The 17,908-nt window shown below is 44.8% G+C and overlaps 1 protein-coding gene across 10 annotated transcripts in view; it reads left to right on the top strand.

The window, feature by feature from the left end:
- The window catches only part of RREB1 (ras responsive element binding protein 1), a 176,854-nt gene extending 172,294 nt beyond the window's left edge, over window positions 1-4,560 (top strand). For 9 of the 10 annotated variants that reach the window (XM_006138792.4, XM_014581417.3, XM_006138791.4 and 6 more), the window contains one exon: window positions 728-4,560. In XM_006138792.4, coding sequence (XP_006138854.1) covers window positions 728-1,248 — 521 coding nt within the window. In that variant the 3' untranslated portion in view covers window positions 1,249-4,560. The remainder of the gene's footprint in view (window positions 1-727) is intronic. The other variant, XR_003087285.2, reaches the window with a different exon arrangement.
- The last annotated feature ends 13,348 nt before the right edge of the window (window positions 4,561-17,908 follow it).

Genomic DNA, 17,908 nt, shown 5'->3' with positions numbered 1-17,908 from the left:
GTTTGAGGACTGATGGTCTTTGGCAGATCCACTCCTTCCAACAGCTAAAAAAGAACATGTAACTTAGTCCCTCACCTAAAATATCCACAGAAAACAAATCTAGCCCCTCAGAGACAGCTGAAAATGGAAATCGCAATGTTATTTATGCTAAGGATATAAGACTGTAATGGTTTAACCAGTAACCCAAACAGTTAAACGCCAGCCCTGTATGAGATTCTGCAGCACAGAGAGCAGGTGGCTTCCCGGGAGTGGGACCAGCAGCCGGGACTGCACTGGCTGCCAGCCCTACTCCCAGTGAGCCAGCATGTAACCGTGTAACCACTAAAATTTTTAGCAGCTATATGGTTACAGTAATAGCCGTTATTTAACATCCCTAATGTATATACTGTGCCCCAGTTAATTACTATATGCACTTTATTATAATACAAACTTTTCTCTTAATACAAGACTAAACCAAGTATCTGCAAACCCTAAGCCGCTTATTTATACATCTTCCCCATCTATGTCCCAGCAATATCTGTTTATCTACAGTACATAATTAGCCGTTTTAAATTATAACTGAAATCAAACCACCTACCTTTCCCCCCACACTGTAAATAAGACAGTTAAGTCTGATGTGGCTGTTCAGTGTCTTTCTAGAGCAGTTTTGTATGTTGTACTGTCCTGAAAAGAGAGGGAAATGTATTTATAATCTGACCATTATGTTTTTATCTTAATTCTATCGTAGGAGAAAGACCATACAAATGTCAGACCTGTGAACGGACCTTCACTCTGAAACACAGCCTGGTTCGTCATCAGCGCATACACCAGAAAGTCAAGAATGCTAGGAACCATGAAAAGGAGAGTGATAAAGAGGAAACTCAGTCTAGGTGTGAAGAAGACAGTGAAAATGAGTCGGTCCACAGTGGCACTAACCCCATCTCGGAAAACGAGTGTGACTCAGTTGCAGGCCTTGGTAACCATTCATCTGTCTCTAGAAACCGAAAAGAAAGTCTGGCCAATGTAGCAAAGGATTCCCTTTGCAAAGAGGAGAAAACCCCTGGACAAATATCCAGTACTTGCCTTGCGGAGTCCAGCAAGAATGCACAGAAACAGATCACAAAAGATCAGGAATCTCGGGGTAACTGTGATCACGAGAGTCCGTCAGGTTTCATTCAGGACTTGCTGGAGATGCACAACAAAAAATCTCCCATGAATCACATTCTTGCCTCTGCAGATAATGCACCACAGCTTTTGGGAGTTGAGTGAATTTCTTGCTATGAAATTGGACCTATCCCAGCACACAAACAAAAGCCAGCAGAGCAAGGTTTTGGAGTATATTTTGTAAGAGTAACCTTCATCTGTGGGATAGTATGGCAGACTGGATTCAGTGCCATATGCCTTTCAGTATAATAATGCAAGAGACAACAGTATATACTGATCTGAGTGCCTTACTACTTTATTAGGTCTTTTGGTATCATAGATTTTTTTTCCCAAAAAATTGATTTTTTTGTAATATTTTAATGAATTATTTGAAGAGGACCTTTTTCATTTAAGCATTAATGTTACCTTTTGTATTGGTGTGTTTGTGTGTGTGTGTGTGTGTGTGTGTGTGTGTGTGTGAGTGTGTGTGAGCTTGTTCTTGTATATCTGTGATAGTCGCTGTGTTTGTTCTCTGAGCTGGAAATGGGGGCAGTGGGGTGGGGAAAGCCCTTGGATACCACAGCCAATAACTGGAAGAAAATTACATGAATTTCAAGTGAGATAGCCAGAGGAAATACAGATGAGATGCTGATTTTTCTCAGTATGTGTGTTCTTGCATTTTGCCATATGATGGAGCATTAATCCAGTTACAGGTATTAATGACATGGTCATTGAAGGTATTCAAAGTTGGTTAAAGCCAAAACCAGGAAAGACAAAGAGTTTTCAACCTCATAACTTGTTTCCACTTTTCAGCATTAGAAATGGTGGTGTAGTTACCATTTTAAGACATTCTTTCTGGCCATTGTGGACTGAGTACACAGAGAAGAGTTACATAGCAATTTAACCTATGGAAATTATGCACCCGCTGTTATATATGTTTGATTTGCTTCAATATATTATTATTATTATTTTATTATTATTTTATAAATTCATCAGTTTGCTAGTCTCTGCAGTCAGCAGAAACGAATGGGCAATATTTGCCCTCGGAGATCTACAGTGCAGCTTGGATCCTCTGTTTAAGCTTTCACCAATTCCCCTCTCATGTTGCAGCTCTTCTACTGTACTTAAATGGAAGCCTTCCTCTGACTGGAGAATCAAATGGAGGCCAGCAAGTAATCCTCACAAATGTACAGGGGAACATCTCACTAGTGATAGCGTGCCTGCATGGCCGTGTGTGGAGAGGGTCGTGAAAGGATCGTCTCCCCTCCTCCCTTTTCCCCAAGTGCGTGAGGAAGGCACTGCAAATGCTATAGTAGTTTGGTTCCGATCACAGCAGTGATGACATTTGTTACTAATGAGCAAGTTATTCAGTCTTCCAGCTGAAAGAAAGCAAGAAAGAAATGCGAGCCTTACCGTGATCTTGCTACCGTTTTTTCTAAAGCAAGAAAATACTACTGGTAATAAAACTACAAATATAAAACATGTTATGTTAAAATAAATAAAATAAATTAAAACAAAACAACTATTTCTTCCTGAGGTTTTGGGGTTGATGCTTGAAGACTAGTGTGTGTTCCGAAATTGCATATTGATAGTTTAACTACTTTAATGCTGGGAGTTGGGGTTTTTCCACAGGCCTCCTGTTGCCTACAACAGGAGATATTCCAACCACCCTCATTTACTAAATTAAGCAAAATGTATCCTACTGTAGCTGTGCATTTTTAGGTATGCTCAGCATTCTGTTGTTGTCCTTCGGTCATGATCTCTCGGACAGACAGAGCCATAGTATTGCCGGAGTCTCACTGTGCCGTTCTGTACCACCTAGCCCCCACACCCACACCGTGATCCTCCCTTCCCTTCCCCTGCAAAATCACATGTCCTCAGGGGCTGCCACAGGCTCCTGGGCAAGGTGGGGTGGGGGGGCAGCTCCATGCCCTGGAAGGCCCTTAGTCAGAAGGGATGGGGATAGGACAGACAGCCCTCAGCGCTGCCTGGACTATGGCACTGAGCCTTACCCCCATCCTCAGGGCTGCACGGAGCTGTACTCCCACAGTGATTTAAAGAGCCTGGGGTTCCAGCTGCTGATGCAGTAGCAGCGGCCAGGAGCCCCAGGTCCCAGGGCAATTGCTCCATTTGCTCCCCCCGTCAGCGGGCCTGCATGTCCTGCTTTCCTTAGACTTGGAAGAAGAGAGATATCAACACATTTCTGGAGACTGAAATCCAACTCCACAGAATTCAAAGGAAGAAAAATGTTCTCAAGTGATATTCTCTTATATTAAAATAAGAAAAAATGGTTGAGGTATATGTGATTTTTTTTTTTATTAGGGATGTATGAACCAGTTTTGAAATAAGTTACTTCAGATTAATAAATATGAGAACCAATGATTCCTTTAAAACTTTACCTGGTGTTTTCTACTTAGTTTAAACAGGTTCACACATCCTTTAATTTTTTATTACTATTATAATAATTATATTATTTTGGGTATTTTTGGTTTTTTTGTTTGTTGTTTATTTTTAATTCTTGGGATTTTTTTTGCAGCTCTCCACACTAAACCGCGCAATATTGTGGGGGAGAAGCCATTACTAAACTATATGCTGCAGAACAATGTAGCAAGTAATCAATTCCCAGCAGTCTGCCGGGACATCTGCTAGCAATAATCACTATTGATTTAAAGCTTTATTTAGCCTTTATCTATATCCTAGTAGATTATAAGGTCTTGCCACATTTTATTGACATTTTCATTAGTTGAATTTGACTGAGAAAACTTCTGTTGTTGTTTTTTCCCCAATATTAAACTGTGAAGTTTATAACATGTTTAAACTATGGGTGAATCTTAGGCTTAGTTTGCATGTTCAGCTAATTTGTCGCGCTCTCTCTCTATTTTTTTTTGTTTGAATCCTTTTATTTTTCCTTTCTCAGGGCTTTTACAAAAAAAATGGATCTTCTGAAATTCTTTTGTCAGAGCTGCAATGGACTTAGCGTTGAAATAATTCAATCACTACATTAAGCACTTGACTGTGAAAGCGCAAAAAGAGAAAACTTATGTTTTGTGACTATCCTCAAATGGCTTTTTGGAGCCGTGTGACAGTCTGATTCCATTTTCAGAATGATTCATAATCTTCTTTCCCCTTCTGTGTGTGCGTGTGTGTCTCTCTCTCTCCTTTCTGTTCAAGAAGGAAATTTAATCTTAGTGATTTCAGCCCATGCAGGAAACAATAATAAATGTGTAGAATTCATATTTTTTTCTAAAGGGAACTTAAACTGCTGCTACGAGTTGTGTACAAGACTGGTTTATGCCACATGAACAGAGAATCACACATTTGTTTTGGTACTTTTATTCCTCTCTTTATTCAGTTGTACAGTACTTCCAAATTCAAATTGAAAGTAAAGCTGTTCTGTATCAAACCATCTAAGCAATAAAATGTTATATTTAAAAATTATAGGTTGCAAAATGGACACGACTCTTCTTGTTGGGTTTGTTTTAATTTGCTCTTAAGCCTATCTGTGAAGGGTTACACATAAACCAGAGTTAATTTATGTGTAGGGGTGGTCTTACTTTCTCCCTTATTGTTGGGCTGTGTTTGAACTAGAGATGGTCAAAAGATTTTTGAACATTTTTGTCACTTAGTATTCCAACCAGCTTGGGGCAAATCACAACTTTTGAAAATCTGGGGGTGGGGGAGATTAGAGGGGAGGGTTTGGTCAAAATTTAAACTAAAGTTTGAGGCAAAATTTTGATGATGACAGTTTTCAGATGTTCAACGTTAGCCTGTTTCCACCTTTAAACTGCAGCTTCATGATCATGTAAGTCAGCCGTGGCCAACCCACGGCTCGTGAGCCATATGTGGCACTTCCTCCCACCAGGGTGCAGCTCGCGAAGCCTCCCCCCCCACCCATGGCTCGTAAAGCCACCCCTGCAACCTCAAAAACAGCCCTCTCCTCCTGGCTCCCTGTGCTGACCTAGGCAGGGGAGCAGTCTGGCGTGGCCATTAAAGATGGTGTCTGCTGGTAAAGATGGCGTCAGCCAGCGGGAGCTTGCTGTGGCCAAAAAGCCACTAAACGTGTTTTCTTAAAGGGGCAACCCCTCACCCCAACTTTGCCCCGGCTCTTCACGCTTGATCCACTGATATCTTGGCTCTTTGCCCAGAATGGGTTGGCCACCCCTGATGTAAGTGAATGGCTTTCTTAGGAGTTTGTACTATACTTGTACAAATAGTATTCTTTATACATGAAATAGGTGTTTAGTGATGGCTACCATCATGGCTGCATTTTCCAAATGTTGTATAGCTGTGGTATCTTTAGGATGTAGTAGACAGCTGTGTGCTAGTACCTGGGAATATTGCTTTATTTTAGCTTGCCAGATAAATGTGGCCTTCCAGCTTGTGCTGTGTCTACCTCCACACAGAATGCCTTTCACGGGATAGTGATGACCATCTGGGTCAGGCTCAAGATGCCCATGGAAAAATAGGGAGTTTCAGAATCTGCTTCTTTTTAAAAATTCCCTCCCTCTGGATGATTGTTCCTGCCTTCTAACACTGTGAAGTGACGTGTAAGGGAGTCTGTGGTGCTGTACTTTACACCCTTCGTTAGCCTCTTATATTTAAATCACACCAAATTAAGCTCCCCAGAAATCCATTTGCTGACATGTAACTTACACTATCTTCCATTCCATTTGAATTTGGCCCAGTGATTGCCATGATTTCTTTTTTCCTGAACTGGTTCTGCAACAGTTTAGGAAAGAAACCAAATAATACTACCGGGCAATGCAGCTACCTGCCTTACTTTGCTCCTGCTAGTCTTCACATTGCCGTAGTGGCACTTGTTTCTGAAGACCATTTGTAGGGCTGACAGCTAGTTGGCAGAGGTGTCAGGAAAGTGCCAAGAAATTTGGGGCTATCGGTGTTACCTTTATATGCCAAAAATGCTACCTGTTTGTTCTTTCACGTGTGAGTTAAACCTTAAGCTTTGCATAGATTATTTTGATTCTATTGGCATAAGATGTTTTAAAGCAAAACTCCCACAGAGTGGGCAACAGAACTATCCTGTTTTGGAATTATAAGTATGGAAGGTTTCAACTTGTTTTTTTGAGTGCCAACTATATGCATGGTTTTTCCAACCATCAGGCATGGGGAAAAGACTGAATTTGCTCCTTCACAGAGCACTGCAGGGAACCATTGCTGAGAATTAAGGGCATCTCTGCTGGGAAGGGAACCAGATCCCTACCTTCCTGAGTGGTGTCAAGCATAAAGTTGGCATCCAAAAGGGGTGAGGGAATGGGAGGCGATTCTCAAAATGTAGGAGGTGTGTAAAAGCCCAATATTTGCTCCCAGAGCTAAATGAATGAATTCCCAGCAATATGAAATGTTGATAAGAGAAGACAGAAACTCAGCAAAGAAATCTCTGGTAAAGAATAAAAATATTTGTATTTGCCATTATCTTCTTAGGTAATAGCAGTAGTGGGGAGGCACACCCGCAATATTTGCAAGGAGTGGAGAAAGAATAGGAAATGAGTAGAGACTGGGACAGATTCATGTGACCCATTCTGTTCCTTAAAGTTGTATTTCTTATCCCCATGATGAATTGAAATCCTTCCATACACTCTGTTCAGAGTCAACCGGAGCAAAAGACAGGAAGAACCAGCCTTCTGACTTCCCGAAAACCTGCCACTCTGATTAATGTGCTTGCATTTGTGGAGATTGATGCTTGGGATTCAGAAATGTAGGGAAACTTGCTAAGAAAAACAAGTCACTGGTGTAGACTTCAAGGGACTTTGATTGTTGCAGCTACAACTATCTGAATACAACTGAAAATCCAGCTGCCGCCTGACATTCCTGGAACTGGCCCTGTACCCACCTAGTAGGTGTAAATGTTGTATGAGCTTGAGGCAGCACCCTTAGACTGATGATCTGTGTTAATATTCAAGGAAATGGCATAAAGAAAAGCAAGAGATAACAAAAGGGCACATCTCATTGCCTAATGAAAGGGGTGAGGGACTTGAATTCTCCATAGCTCGATTGCCTTTAGAGGCCAAATGTTAAAAGAAGGTCTTAATCCTTAGTATTACAGCCTTGCCTGCTAGGGCTGGATAAAGTACTTCACCCTCCAGAGATCTCAGAGTGATTTGCAAAACTAGTATCATTAGGTATGTCAAATCCAGTTTAATTAGTTAACCGGTTAAATGTAAAGTAGATGGGGTACTGTTGCCTAGAGACACTAGACTCTAGATTATTGTCTGGTTGGGTTGTGGCCTGAATCCATGTCAACATGTTGTGGGCGAATTCCTGCTGACCCACATTCCACCACTGTTAGGGCCTTGGGCTGGGACCTGGTGAGGTAGGGTGGGTCCACGTACCCTTCTTGCCCTTCTGCCAACCCCAACTCCGGGACAGCAGCCTCCCTCCCGTAGGCTGAAACGTTTGTCATCTGCCAGAGCTAGGAAGACAGGCTGAGTGCTGTGCTGCACAGTCTAGGTCCTGAGGGTGTGGGCCTAGAGACTGCTTGTTAGTGCAGCCCTGCCTCAGAGCCAGAACATATAAACTCATTGGCTGTGAGCACTTGCACTTATAGACTGGTGCTCCAGATCACCAAGATGGTGAGGGCACAAGCACCTGATTCACCAAGTCCATTGATACTAGACAGCGATGCTAATGACGTAGTGAGGTGGTGTGGCTTCTCTCTGAGGGTACATCTAGACTACAGGCTTTTGTCGACAAAACTTCTGTCGACAAAGAGCGTCTACACTACATTCAGTTCTGTCGACAAAGCAAACTGCTTTGTCGACATGGTAGGTAGACGCAAAGGACAGTTTACATGCAATAACACCTGTCGACAGAAACTCTGTCGACAGAAGGCGTTATGCCTCGTAAAATGAGGTTTACCAGCGTCGACAAAACTGCTGAGTTCTGTCGACATTATGTCGACAGAACTCAGCAGTAGTGTAGATGCAGGTATAGTTTTGTCAACAAAAGTCCACTTTTGTCAACAAAACTCTGTAGTCTAGATACACCCTGACTCAGAGGAGGGGAGGTGACCACTGCCCTACTACAGAGGGTAGAGTCATATTTGCACAAGTCCCTGAGTATCTCGTCAGTTGCCAGTGTCAAAGCTTCCCTCTTTGTGACTCTTACAATTTTGGTGTGGTTTCGGAGCACAAAGTGTTTGGACCTAGAAAAGCAGAAAACAATCCAAACATGTTCCTGCAGATTCTCTGAAAGATTCGTCACAATAAAGCTGGAGTCATTCTCATACCCAGCTGGTTCAAATAATTCTGATTTCTGGTCTGCTTAGGAATGCCAGCCCTTCCAACAGCATCCATCCCTTCTTAGATCTATTAACCCGGAAGAATGGCAAGATCAAACCTCCCAACCCAAACTCTCTGTACCTCACACCCTGGTATATGACTGATCATCTGACCCAATTATTCATGTACGAAGGCTGTTCAATCTGTTCTCATTCAAAGTAGGAAAGATTCCACCAGAAAATGTAAGTCGGGCCAAACAGAGGCGTTTCTCTAGTTTGGATGCCACAAAAGCAGTTAGCCACAGAAGCAGCAGATATCCCTGTTGTTAAACCATCTCTTGTACCTGAAGATGTTAGGACTTTCCAATAGTTTGCCCCAGGAACACCTAGCAGCAAAGCTGTCCCTACCAATATGCAAACCAGGCAGCTGAATAGGACACCATGAAATTTGGGGCACCAAATTGAGCCAAATGTTATGGCACTTTAGCAGCTGTGTGCTATATATTGGCTTGAGTGGCCAGTCCCAGCCCCCCAGCTGGTGCCACTAAACAGTGATCAAAACATATTTTGGAATGACAAGTCCCTTTTGAAGTGAAAGTTGAACTGCACCAGGGTTGGCATTCAGTCTGCTGATTTTTATCACATTGCTGGATGGTGTGAATAGGAAGATCCTGATGGGAAAAGGTGAGAAGCTGCTTTATGCAGATAGCATAGTGATAAGGACAGCCTAAAAAAAAACAACCCCATAGAGGAAATAGTAAATCAGTGATATGACCAGCTAAGCTGTCATGGGTTGAAAAGGAACATGGCATAGAGATTAAACCAGACTGACCCCAATTCAGTTATGTTGCTGGGTGGCAGAAGATGGTGATCATGAATGTGAGTTACAGTCCACACCAGGGAGTGCTGGAAGAATGTGCAATAACATCTCAGGTATTATATATAACAACTGTATGCCAGTGAGACTAAAAGCCCAAATGTAAAGTGCAACAGTGCACCTCACAATGCTTTATGGAAGGGGTAAAAAGATGGCAGGTTCAAGCCCACTAGGTGTTTGTGATTTCTTTGTACCATAGGAGGAGTTGCATGAAGTGACAGATTTCAAAATGAAAGCATTAGGGTGGAAGTCAGAGTTTATGAGGTGTCTGGCAAAATCTAGGAAGCATGACTTTGCTGGTTCAGACGAGGATGGTAGGAAAGAGCATCTAAGAAAGCTGAGGAAGCGATGGATGGATTGCATCCAAGAAGATGGTAAACACCATGGACAGATGAAGATGGCCTATTCTTGCATGACAATGCTTGCAGATAATGGGTCAAAGGGGTGGAAGAAGGACAAGTGTGTGGCCTTTGCTCCGTGAAGGCCACCAGCAGATTTGTAACAGTCTGTGGATGTCAGTCAGAGCAAGGTTGGTAAAGCCACAGGTGGCACAGTAGATATGCAAGTTTGCAAGGCTGTTAGTACTGTGCTGGCCTCCAGGATTGTAATGATTGGAAATATCCCTGAAATATTTGTGGGATTTGCACAGATGGAGTTCTTGAGCTGCACCAATGCAATTTACAGGATTCATGTGTGGCCACCACATGAATGGCCACCACAGAAAGCAAGCAAGAACACTAACCAGAAAGGGTACTACTGCCCCATCTTTATGCAGTGCCTTGTGGATTGCTATGGCTGTGTTCTCCTCTGATGCTGAGGTATCATTGTATTCCTGAAGGATCCTCTTCAAGAAGCCACAGTCATAGGTTTTGCTTGCTTCAGCCTGGAGGTGCACCAAGACTTCAGTGTTAGCCTCTCCCATTGGCTTAGCTAATCCACTTCTGTTACAGGTAGTAGCTATGTCAGCAGGAGAGCTTCTTCTGCCACCATAGTGCAGTCTAAACCTGTGCTTAGGCCAGTATGACTTCATCACTCAGGGGTATGAATTATTCACACCTCTGAGTAACGTACTTGTATTGTGTTGAAGTAATTCAGTAGTGTGGACCAGGACAATCTCCACAACTGGTTAAAAAATCAGAGCAGTGGAAACTATAAGGCTGTGTCTACATTGGCACCCTTTTCCGTAAAAGGGATGCTAATGAGACACTTTGGAATTGCAAATTCCGCAGGGGATTTAAATGTCCCCCGTGGCATTTGCATGAACATGGCTGCCGCTTTTTTCCGGCTCAGGGTTTTGCCGGAGAAAAGCGCCAGTCTAGATGGGATCTTGCGGAAAATAAGCCCTTTTCCGGAAGATCCCTTATTCCTACTTGAAAGTAGGATCTTCTCAACAGGAAAACGTGAAGAGAAAACTCCCTTTACTCCGATCTCTAAGGCAGTCCACTTAGCTCCACACCATGTTTGTCACTTGTTCTAATCGGAGCCCCGCCACTCACCCAAAGGGAAGTTCTATATGCAGGAGTGAAGAATATGCCATGAAGAGATCTGCCATTTGGATAATAACCATATTTGGCCTTCTCTAGTGCCTACCATCAGATGGTGGTAAAACAATGGACAATCCAATAGATAACAGATAAGCAATACAGTTTGAGAAGAAGAATTTGCCCTTTCAATATGAAAGGTCTGATTATATCCATAATATTATAATGGAAAATTAATATGATAAGTGCAAAATAATTTGCCCTGGGCTGTTTTTCAGGCAGTACTATTCTTATGCAGACAGCCCACGGTAGAATATGGAACATAGCCAGGTCACTTATAAGTGTGTCCTGGCTAATATAAAATGTCAGGGTATGTCTACACTACCACCCTAGTTCGAACTAGGGTGGTTAATGTAGTCATACGAACTTGTTCCACGAGGAGTACAGATAGTTCGGACTAGGCTTCCTATTCCGAACTATCTAGTTCGTGCCGCGTGTAGCTGCGGGCACGGAGTCCGCACTAGCGGACATTTAAAAGTGGCGTCGTCTGGCAACATGCAAATGAAGCCCGGGAAATTCAAATCCCGGGCTTCATTTGCAAGTTCGTATGACTACATTAACCACCCTAGTTCGAACTAGGGTGGTAGTGTAGACATACCCTCACTCTGAACCTTGAGAGACAGTCTTATTAATAAAAGTGGCGAGGAGTCCTGTGGCACCTTATAGACTAACCGAAGTGTTGGAGCATAAGCTTTCATGGGTAAAGACCCACTTCGTCAGATGCAAGGTTGCATCTGACGAAGCAACCTTTTTAGGTTGTAGGTCTTTAACCTACAACCTAAAAATGTTTGGATGGGTCTTTGCCCACAAAAGCTTATGCTCCAACACTTCAGTTAGTCTATAAGGTGCCACAGGACTCCTCGCCGCTTTTGCAGATTCAGACTAACACGGCTACCCCTCTGATACTAGTCTCATTAATGATACATGATCTGAGCAGTAGAGCTAAGCAAGCGGTCAAAAATGCTTTTGTCAGCAGCATGAACATAGAGAACTGTTCAAGTATGTTCAGCATTTATAGCTTCTCTTCTGGGTCTAGAGATGGGCAGAAAAACAGGCTCAGGAAGTTCAGGTAAACAGAATTTATCAGGCTTATTCAGGAAGACCTTGCTAACCACCCAAACATTGGAGAAGCTTGAGTGCTCTTAAGCCTTTATGAAGTCAATTAAAGTGAAGGCATTAAGTACTCTGTGAGTGGTGCTCAGCACTTCAGAGGATCAGGTCTGGACTGTGCAAAAGGCTCTCAGGTGATTAGTACCGCTTTGTTGTTGTTGTATGTTACCTGTATTGTGGTAGTGCCTAAGAATGCCAGTCATAGACCAGGAACTGATTGTGATAAGCATTGTACAAACAGAGAACAAAAAGACAATGCCAAAGAGCTTCCAATTTACACCACTGATATTCCTTCAGGTGAATGTGCCTTTCTAGAACCGGTTCATGTAGAGTAGGATTCAGAGTATGGGCAAGGTTAGAATGTGTTACCTTGTTCTAACATACATGTCATATAACTGTAACGTAGACAAGGTAAGTTGTACAGTAGCACAGATTAGAGGCTCATCTTGCCTCAAGTTACAGCACACGTGTTAGACTGAGCTAGGTAACACTCTAAAACTGTCTTCTGTCCTACTCTGGATATATATCCGCAGCTGTCTGCTCACCTTTCCTCTCATTAGCTCAAGAGTAAAAGATCTGCATATGAAGGAAGGGCTGCCATCAGTTCAAATGTGGCCACAAATTTCAATAAAAATGCCCCAGGTCTTTAACCTACAACCTAAAAATGTTTTGGATGGGTTTTGTTGTTGTTCTAATAGTGAGTTTGGATTATTTGTATTCACTAACAAACATTTTCATGTGGCATTTGCAACCCAAACATTGCACTAGGGGGATTGACATGGGACTCTAAGTGGAAAGGATCAGAAATCAACTGTAAACAAATACATGTGACATTAATGACTATTTTCCTTATCCAAGTTGAGAGAAAAGCAGTAACTTTCTTGCTACCTCACATACCATTTGAATTGAAAACTACATTTTTCACTTCCTGCGCTAAAATATTGCTGTCTGCCATGAACTTTAGAAAACTTTGCACTGGCATTGCTACAGTTACTCATCACATGGATGCCTCCCCTTAGACAAGCACTACACCTCTACGCTGGGGAGACTTCAGTAATACATTGGTATAGCAACATCAGTGCAAAAATCCCTAATGTGGACAAACCTCAAATGCGCTCCATCCTGCCTGGGCTAGTGGGTTTCAGAGCTACCTTCTCTTTCACTTTCCCTTGCTCATGTAATAGTCAATGGTAGAGAGGCCATGAACATTCTCTTGAAGTTGTTGAGGATGCAAATGGGCTTGTGGAAATTTGGTCTTGAAACCAAGCTCCGAAACCCAGTCAGGAGGGAGGGTCTACTGCTGTTTTTAGCCCTGTACAACAAGCCCTGTGAGCATAAGTCTGTTGACCCAGGGTCTGAGGCTCTCTGCCACAGATTTTGTATCGCAGTGTAGACATAGCCCATGAGGTCTGCTAATGTGGCCGTGTCCCAGACCTGGGCCTACCAATGCTAGAGTGCCCTTCCAGGATCATATGAGAGGGGAAGAAATGCATTTTTAAATGGATCCATATGGTGACTAGAGGGCCGGGGGGTAGGTTTTGGCACTGAATGCCCTCCCTGGCTACATCTAGATTGCAAGCTTCTTTCGGAAGAAGCTTCTCTGGAAAAGATCTTCTGGACAAAATTTTTTCAAAAGAAAGCGTCCACACAGCAAAAGTGTGATGATGTGCAATGTGCTTTTTCGAAAGATGGCATCTACATTGATTGGACACTTGCGTTTCATTTGTGATTACTGTGGATGGAGTAGCCACCAGGGCACCTGTGCTTTTTTCTTGAAGCCTCTTCTTTCGAAAAAACACTCTTCCGTGTCCATACTTGCTTTTTTCCAAAAAAGCTTTTTCGGAGAAAGGCTTCTTCCTCGGAGAAAGAGGTTTACGGCTGTCAGAAAAACCCCTCCATTCTTTTGACTTTCTGTCGAAAGAACGCAATAGCCTTGTGGACATAAGTGTAGTCTATCCAGAAAAACAGCCATTTTTCCGGGAAAAACTCTTCAGTGTAGACCAGTGTTTCTTAAACTTTTTAAGACCGAGGAACATCAAACAAAATTTTTTTTTATGAGGAACACCAACAATGTTTTTGTTGAGCAAAAAAAAAAAAAAAAAGGAGTTCGGGGGGGAAAGTTATTGAGGAAAAAAGTTGCCTGCCCCTTTAAGGGTGGCCATTTTGAACTGTGTTGTTCTCCGCGGCACACCTCTGACTGCCTTGCGGCACACTGGTGTGCCACGGAACACAGCTTAAGAAACACTGGTGTAGACATACCTCCTGCTTTGGCTATTGGTTTATGTCATCACTTGTGGATTTGGCAATGGTACCCAGGGTGGTGCCTGTCATCTTTCAATGTCTTCCTGGCTTTCTTGGACTCCTTACTATACATTTTTTTTCAGCCCCTGCCTGGCAAAAGCCATTGCCTGGATGATGAAGGTACTCAGTTTAACCAATATCCTTTTTAATTAAAAGAGATGGCAGCAATTCCCTGGCTACCACTTACAGTTTGCTTAGAAAGGCTCCTTGTGGCAGTGTTTCAATGAACTATTGCAGCAGCGGGATGCTATGAGATTTGCTAACAGTTCCTTGTTAGCAGCCTGTTTTATTGCTACCACTACAAATCTCCTAGACATCAGAGTCTGACTAGGATTCGGCAGAACTGATGAAAGAGTAATAAAGAGGGGGAGGAACTTCCAAAGTGTCATTGTAAGGAAAACTGCCAGGTAGTAGAAGAGAGATTCTAACTACTACACTGCACTATAGAAATGAGTCAGCTACTACAGGTCCAGTCCTGTGAAGTGCCCTCAGGAAGAATAGAGGGAGCTTTGAACCTTGCAGGATTGAGTCTTTAGGGTCAGATTCTCCCCTGCTGTGCTGGTGTAACATCAGGGTACTGAAGTCAAAGGAGCTGTCCTGCATTTACACCAGTGTAACTGATGGCAGAATGTTTGGCCCTTAAATTAATTCTGTTCATTTCTTATCAAATACACATGCCTTAAAAACAAGACACTGTTAATAAAATAGGCAACTGCCACTGGGACAAGCCTAAGGAGGTAAGCTAGGAAACTAGAAATGCATTAGAACAGAAACTTCCCAGCTTGGGTAAACATAAAACCAGAAATGTAAATAGAAAAGGATTTACTCTAAACCATCTGCTAGAAAGACATTGTCTTTCCTATGCTGTCTAACTGGGAGATGCATTTTCTATTCATCACTCTACTTTTCAGCAGGTGGATCCCGTCTGATGAAGTGTCAGCAAAATGCCAGCTTCACAGGTAGAAGTACCTGCACCCTGCCCACGTGAAATATTGACAGGTAGTTCCAAGCTATCTAATGTGATAGAGATAGTTGCGGATCAATGAGCCCAGGGAATCACTTAGCACATTTTGTCTTCTGTAGCTCTCATAGTAATTGAATAAGAGTCAGGGAAGCTTTTATAAATTTTAAAATATAAATAAATGAGTCTAGGGAGACCAAAGGACATTTCTGTGTATGCATGAGTTCTTAGGAAATTTACAGACACATTTATGTAATCTAAATTATTTCTATGGCACTATAACAGGATATCTGCCTCATGTTGGCTCTACAAGTGTTAAAAACAGTCTAAAGAGGCTAAGGGTCAGGCAGCCACAGGTGCATCTACAGATAAGTTGGGCACATTTGACCCTGATAAAAGGGTAGCTGCAGACCAGGGAAAGGGAGCCTACTGCAAGGAATCTGAGGGGGAAGGCTGGCTGGCTTCCTTCCTTCCTTCCCAGAGGGCTGTGCAGTAGGGACGGCCTTGCTATGTCTGAAAGGCTCAAGGTTCTGGTAGAAGAGAGCTTGGGTCAGGTGCAAAAGGTGCTGGGGCTGTGGGGAAGGAACCCAGAGAAGCAGGTGATGTTAGGACTGGAGGAGGGATAATGAGAGGCTGCTACTAAAGGGTCCCTGGGTTGAGGTCCAGGATAGTGGGTGAGGCTGGTCCTCTCCCTCCCCCCGCCCTCCCCTCTCCCCCGGCCACTACACTTGCCAGGGCTGAAGACTGCAGTTTGCCTCTGGGGTAAGAGGCCACACTGTGGACTGCAGTGGGTCCTCTGAAGTGAGTGACAAGACTGTGGGTTGCTGCTCCCCCTGGGAGAGGAGAGGGGCAATACAATGGGGCTCTGCCCTGGATGCCCTGGATCAGGATCAAGGTGGGTCCAGACATGGAACAGCATGGAAGTGATGGTGGTGAGACACTGCTAGCAGAGGGTGCCTGGGGGGTTGATAGAGCGAATTCCCAGCAGGACTGGCAGGAGGCGTTGAGGCCAGGGTTCCCTGTAAGGGGCGCACACCAAGAATTTCCTTCCTGCTCGCCCCCTCAGCAAGTTGTGTAGCTGTGGCCCCTACTGCTCCTGAGGGTGGGTCCGCATGGTGGGTAACTGCCTGCCCCAGGAATAGCTGAGCAGCCATCACACAGCCTCAGTGGCAACTGCTGGAGCCTAGGCCACAGTACTAAAAATTGCACCAAGGCCTTGGCTCAAGCCCCAGCACGCACGGCGTTGCCTGCCATAGTGCCCCACCCAGCAGGTGCAGGTGTCAGGATGGCAGAAGATAAGGAAAGGGGCAGGGGGATAACTAAGGGGAAGGGGCTAGTGCTGAGGGGAGAGGAGGGAGCCAGGGCAGGAGAAGAAAGGGGAAGGCACCCAGGGCCATTGTGGAGGAGACACAAATGCCAGGGGGACAAGAGGAGACAATGAGGGGAAAGAGCAAAAGGAGAGGAGGTGGGGGGGGGGGATAAGAAGGTGTTGAGGGGGGAGGGGAGGGGTCAGGGTGATGCTAGAAGTGGAGAGGAGAGGGGAGGGGCAATGTGGGAAAGAGAAAGGAAGAGGAAGGAGTGGGTGCTGGAAGAAGAGTGGTTGAAAGGAGGGGTAGGCATGAGGACAGTGGGGTTGGAGCAAGGTATGTGGTTAGAGGGGATGGGGATGGGAGCTAGATGAGGGGTGGGCACAGGGGGGATGGGAAGGGCAGGCGCAGGGGTCAGTGAGGATGGGGAGGTGGGACAAGTCCCAGGAGGGCTGAGGGGAGTGAGAAGGGCAGGAGCCAGGACAGCAGAGGAGGATGAGGGGTGGGAGGCAGCAGCAGGCACCAGGGGAGCGGATGGGGTGAGGGGAGGATGGGAGACATGGCAGCAGAGGGGGAAAAGGAAGAGGTTTATAACTTGGGTGCTATGGTGGCACACGTCCACACACGCGCACGTGACCTCAATATTGGTGCACAAGACAAAACGCACTCTGCTCATGGATGGAAAATCTTAAAGGGAACACTGGCTGTGGCAGTGAGTTGAACCCATGAGAGGCACTCCTCTCCATAACATCTAGTCAGCACGATGAGCTGTCTTAAACTCTAGTGTATTCTTTTTAACTAGCCAATTAGCCCGTCATAAGATGGGATTTTCAGGTCTCTCCTCCATGTCGGTCTTCTCTCCTGAGCCTCCGGTCTCTCGCTCCTCCTACTGCCTCCTCTCTCTCTCTGAGCTCTCCTCCACCTCCTGCCTCTCTCTCTGTCTCTCTTTCTCTTCTCTTCCCTCTCCTGCCTCTCATTCGGGGGACCATAGAGCCCAAATGACCTTTTGGGCTCCACACTCTCTGTGCTGCATGGAGACTGTGGAGCCCAAATGGTCGCTTGCGCCACTTGCTCCCACGTGACGGCCTGATGGAGCGGCGCAGAAGTCAGCAGAGCACAACGGCAGGAGGCGAAGGGGGGTGGGGCGGTGACGTTCACGGCCAGGGGGCGGGGCCTGGTTCCGCCGTCATGCTGCACATCACCGCCCCGCCCCCTTCCCCTCCCGCCATGGCGCTCGGCTGACTTCTGCACCGCTCAGCCAGGCCACCAAGAGGGAGCAAGCGGCCGTTTGGGCCCCCCACTCCCCATGCAGCATGGGCCACCTAGAGGGAACAGCCAGCATTTCAGCAGCAGTGCTGCCCAGAGGGAACAGCCAGCATTTCAGCAACAGTGCCGCCCAGAGGGAACAGCCAGCATTTCAGCGTTACAGACTCATGGACACTGGGCTACTAT

Source organism: Pelodiscus sinensis, chromosome 2 (assembly GCF_049634645.1).
Source record: "Pelodiscus sinensis isolate JC-2024 chromosome 2, ASM4963464v1, whole genome shotgun sequence".
NCBI classification, from domain to species: domain Eukaryota; kingdom Metazoa; phylum Chordata; order Testudines; family Trionychidae; genus Pelodiscus; species Pelodiscus sinensis.
The sequence above is the reverse complement of the archived record's forward strand: the minus strand, read 5'-3'. Positions and strand labels throughout refer to the sequence as shown.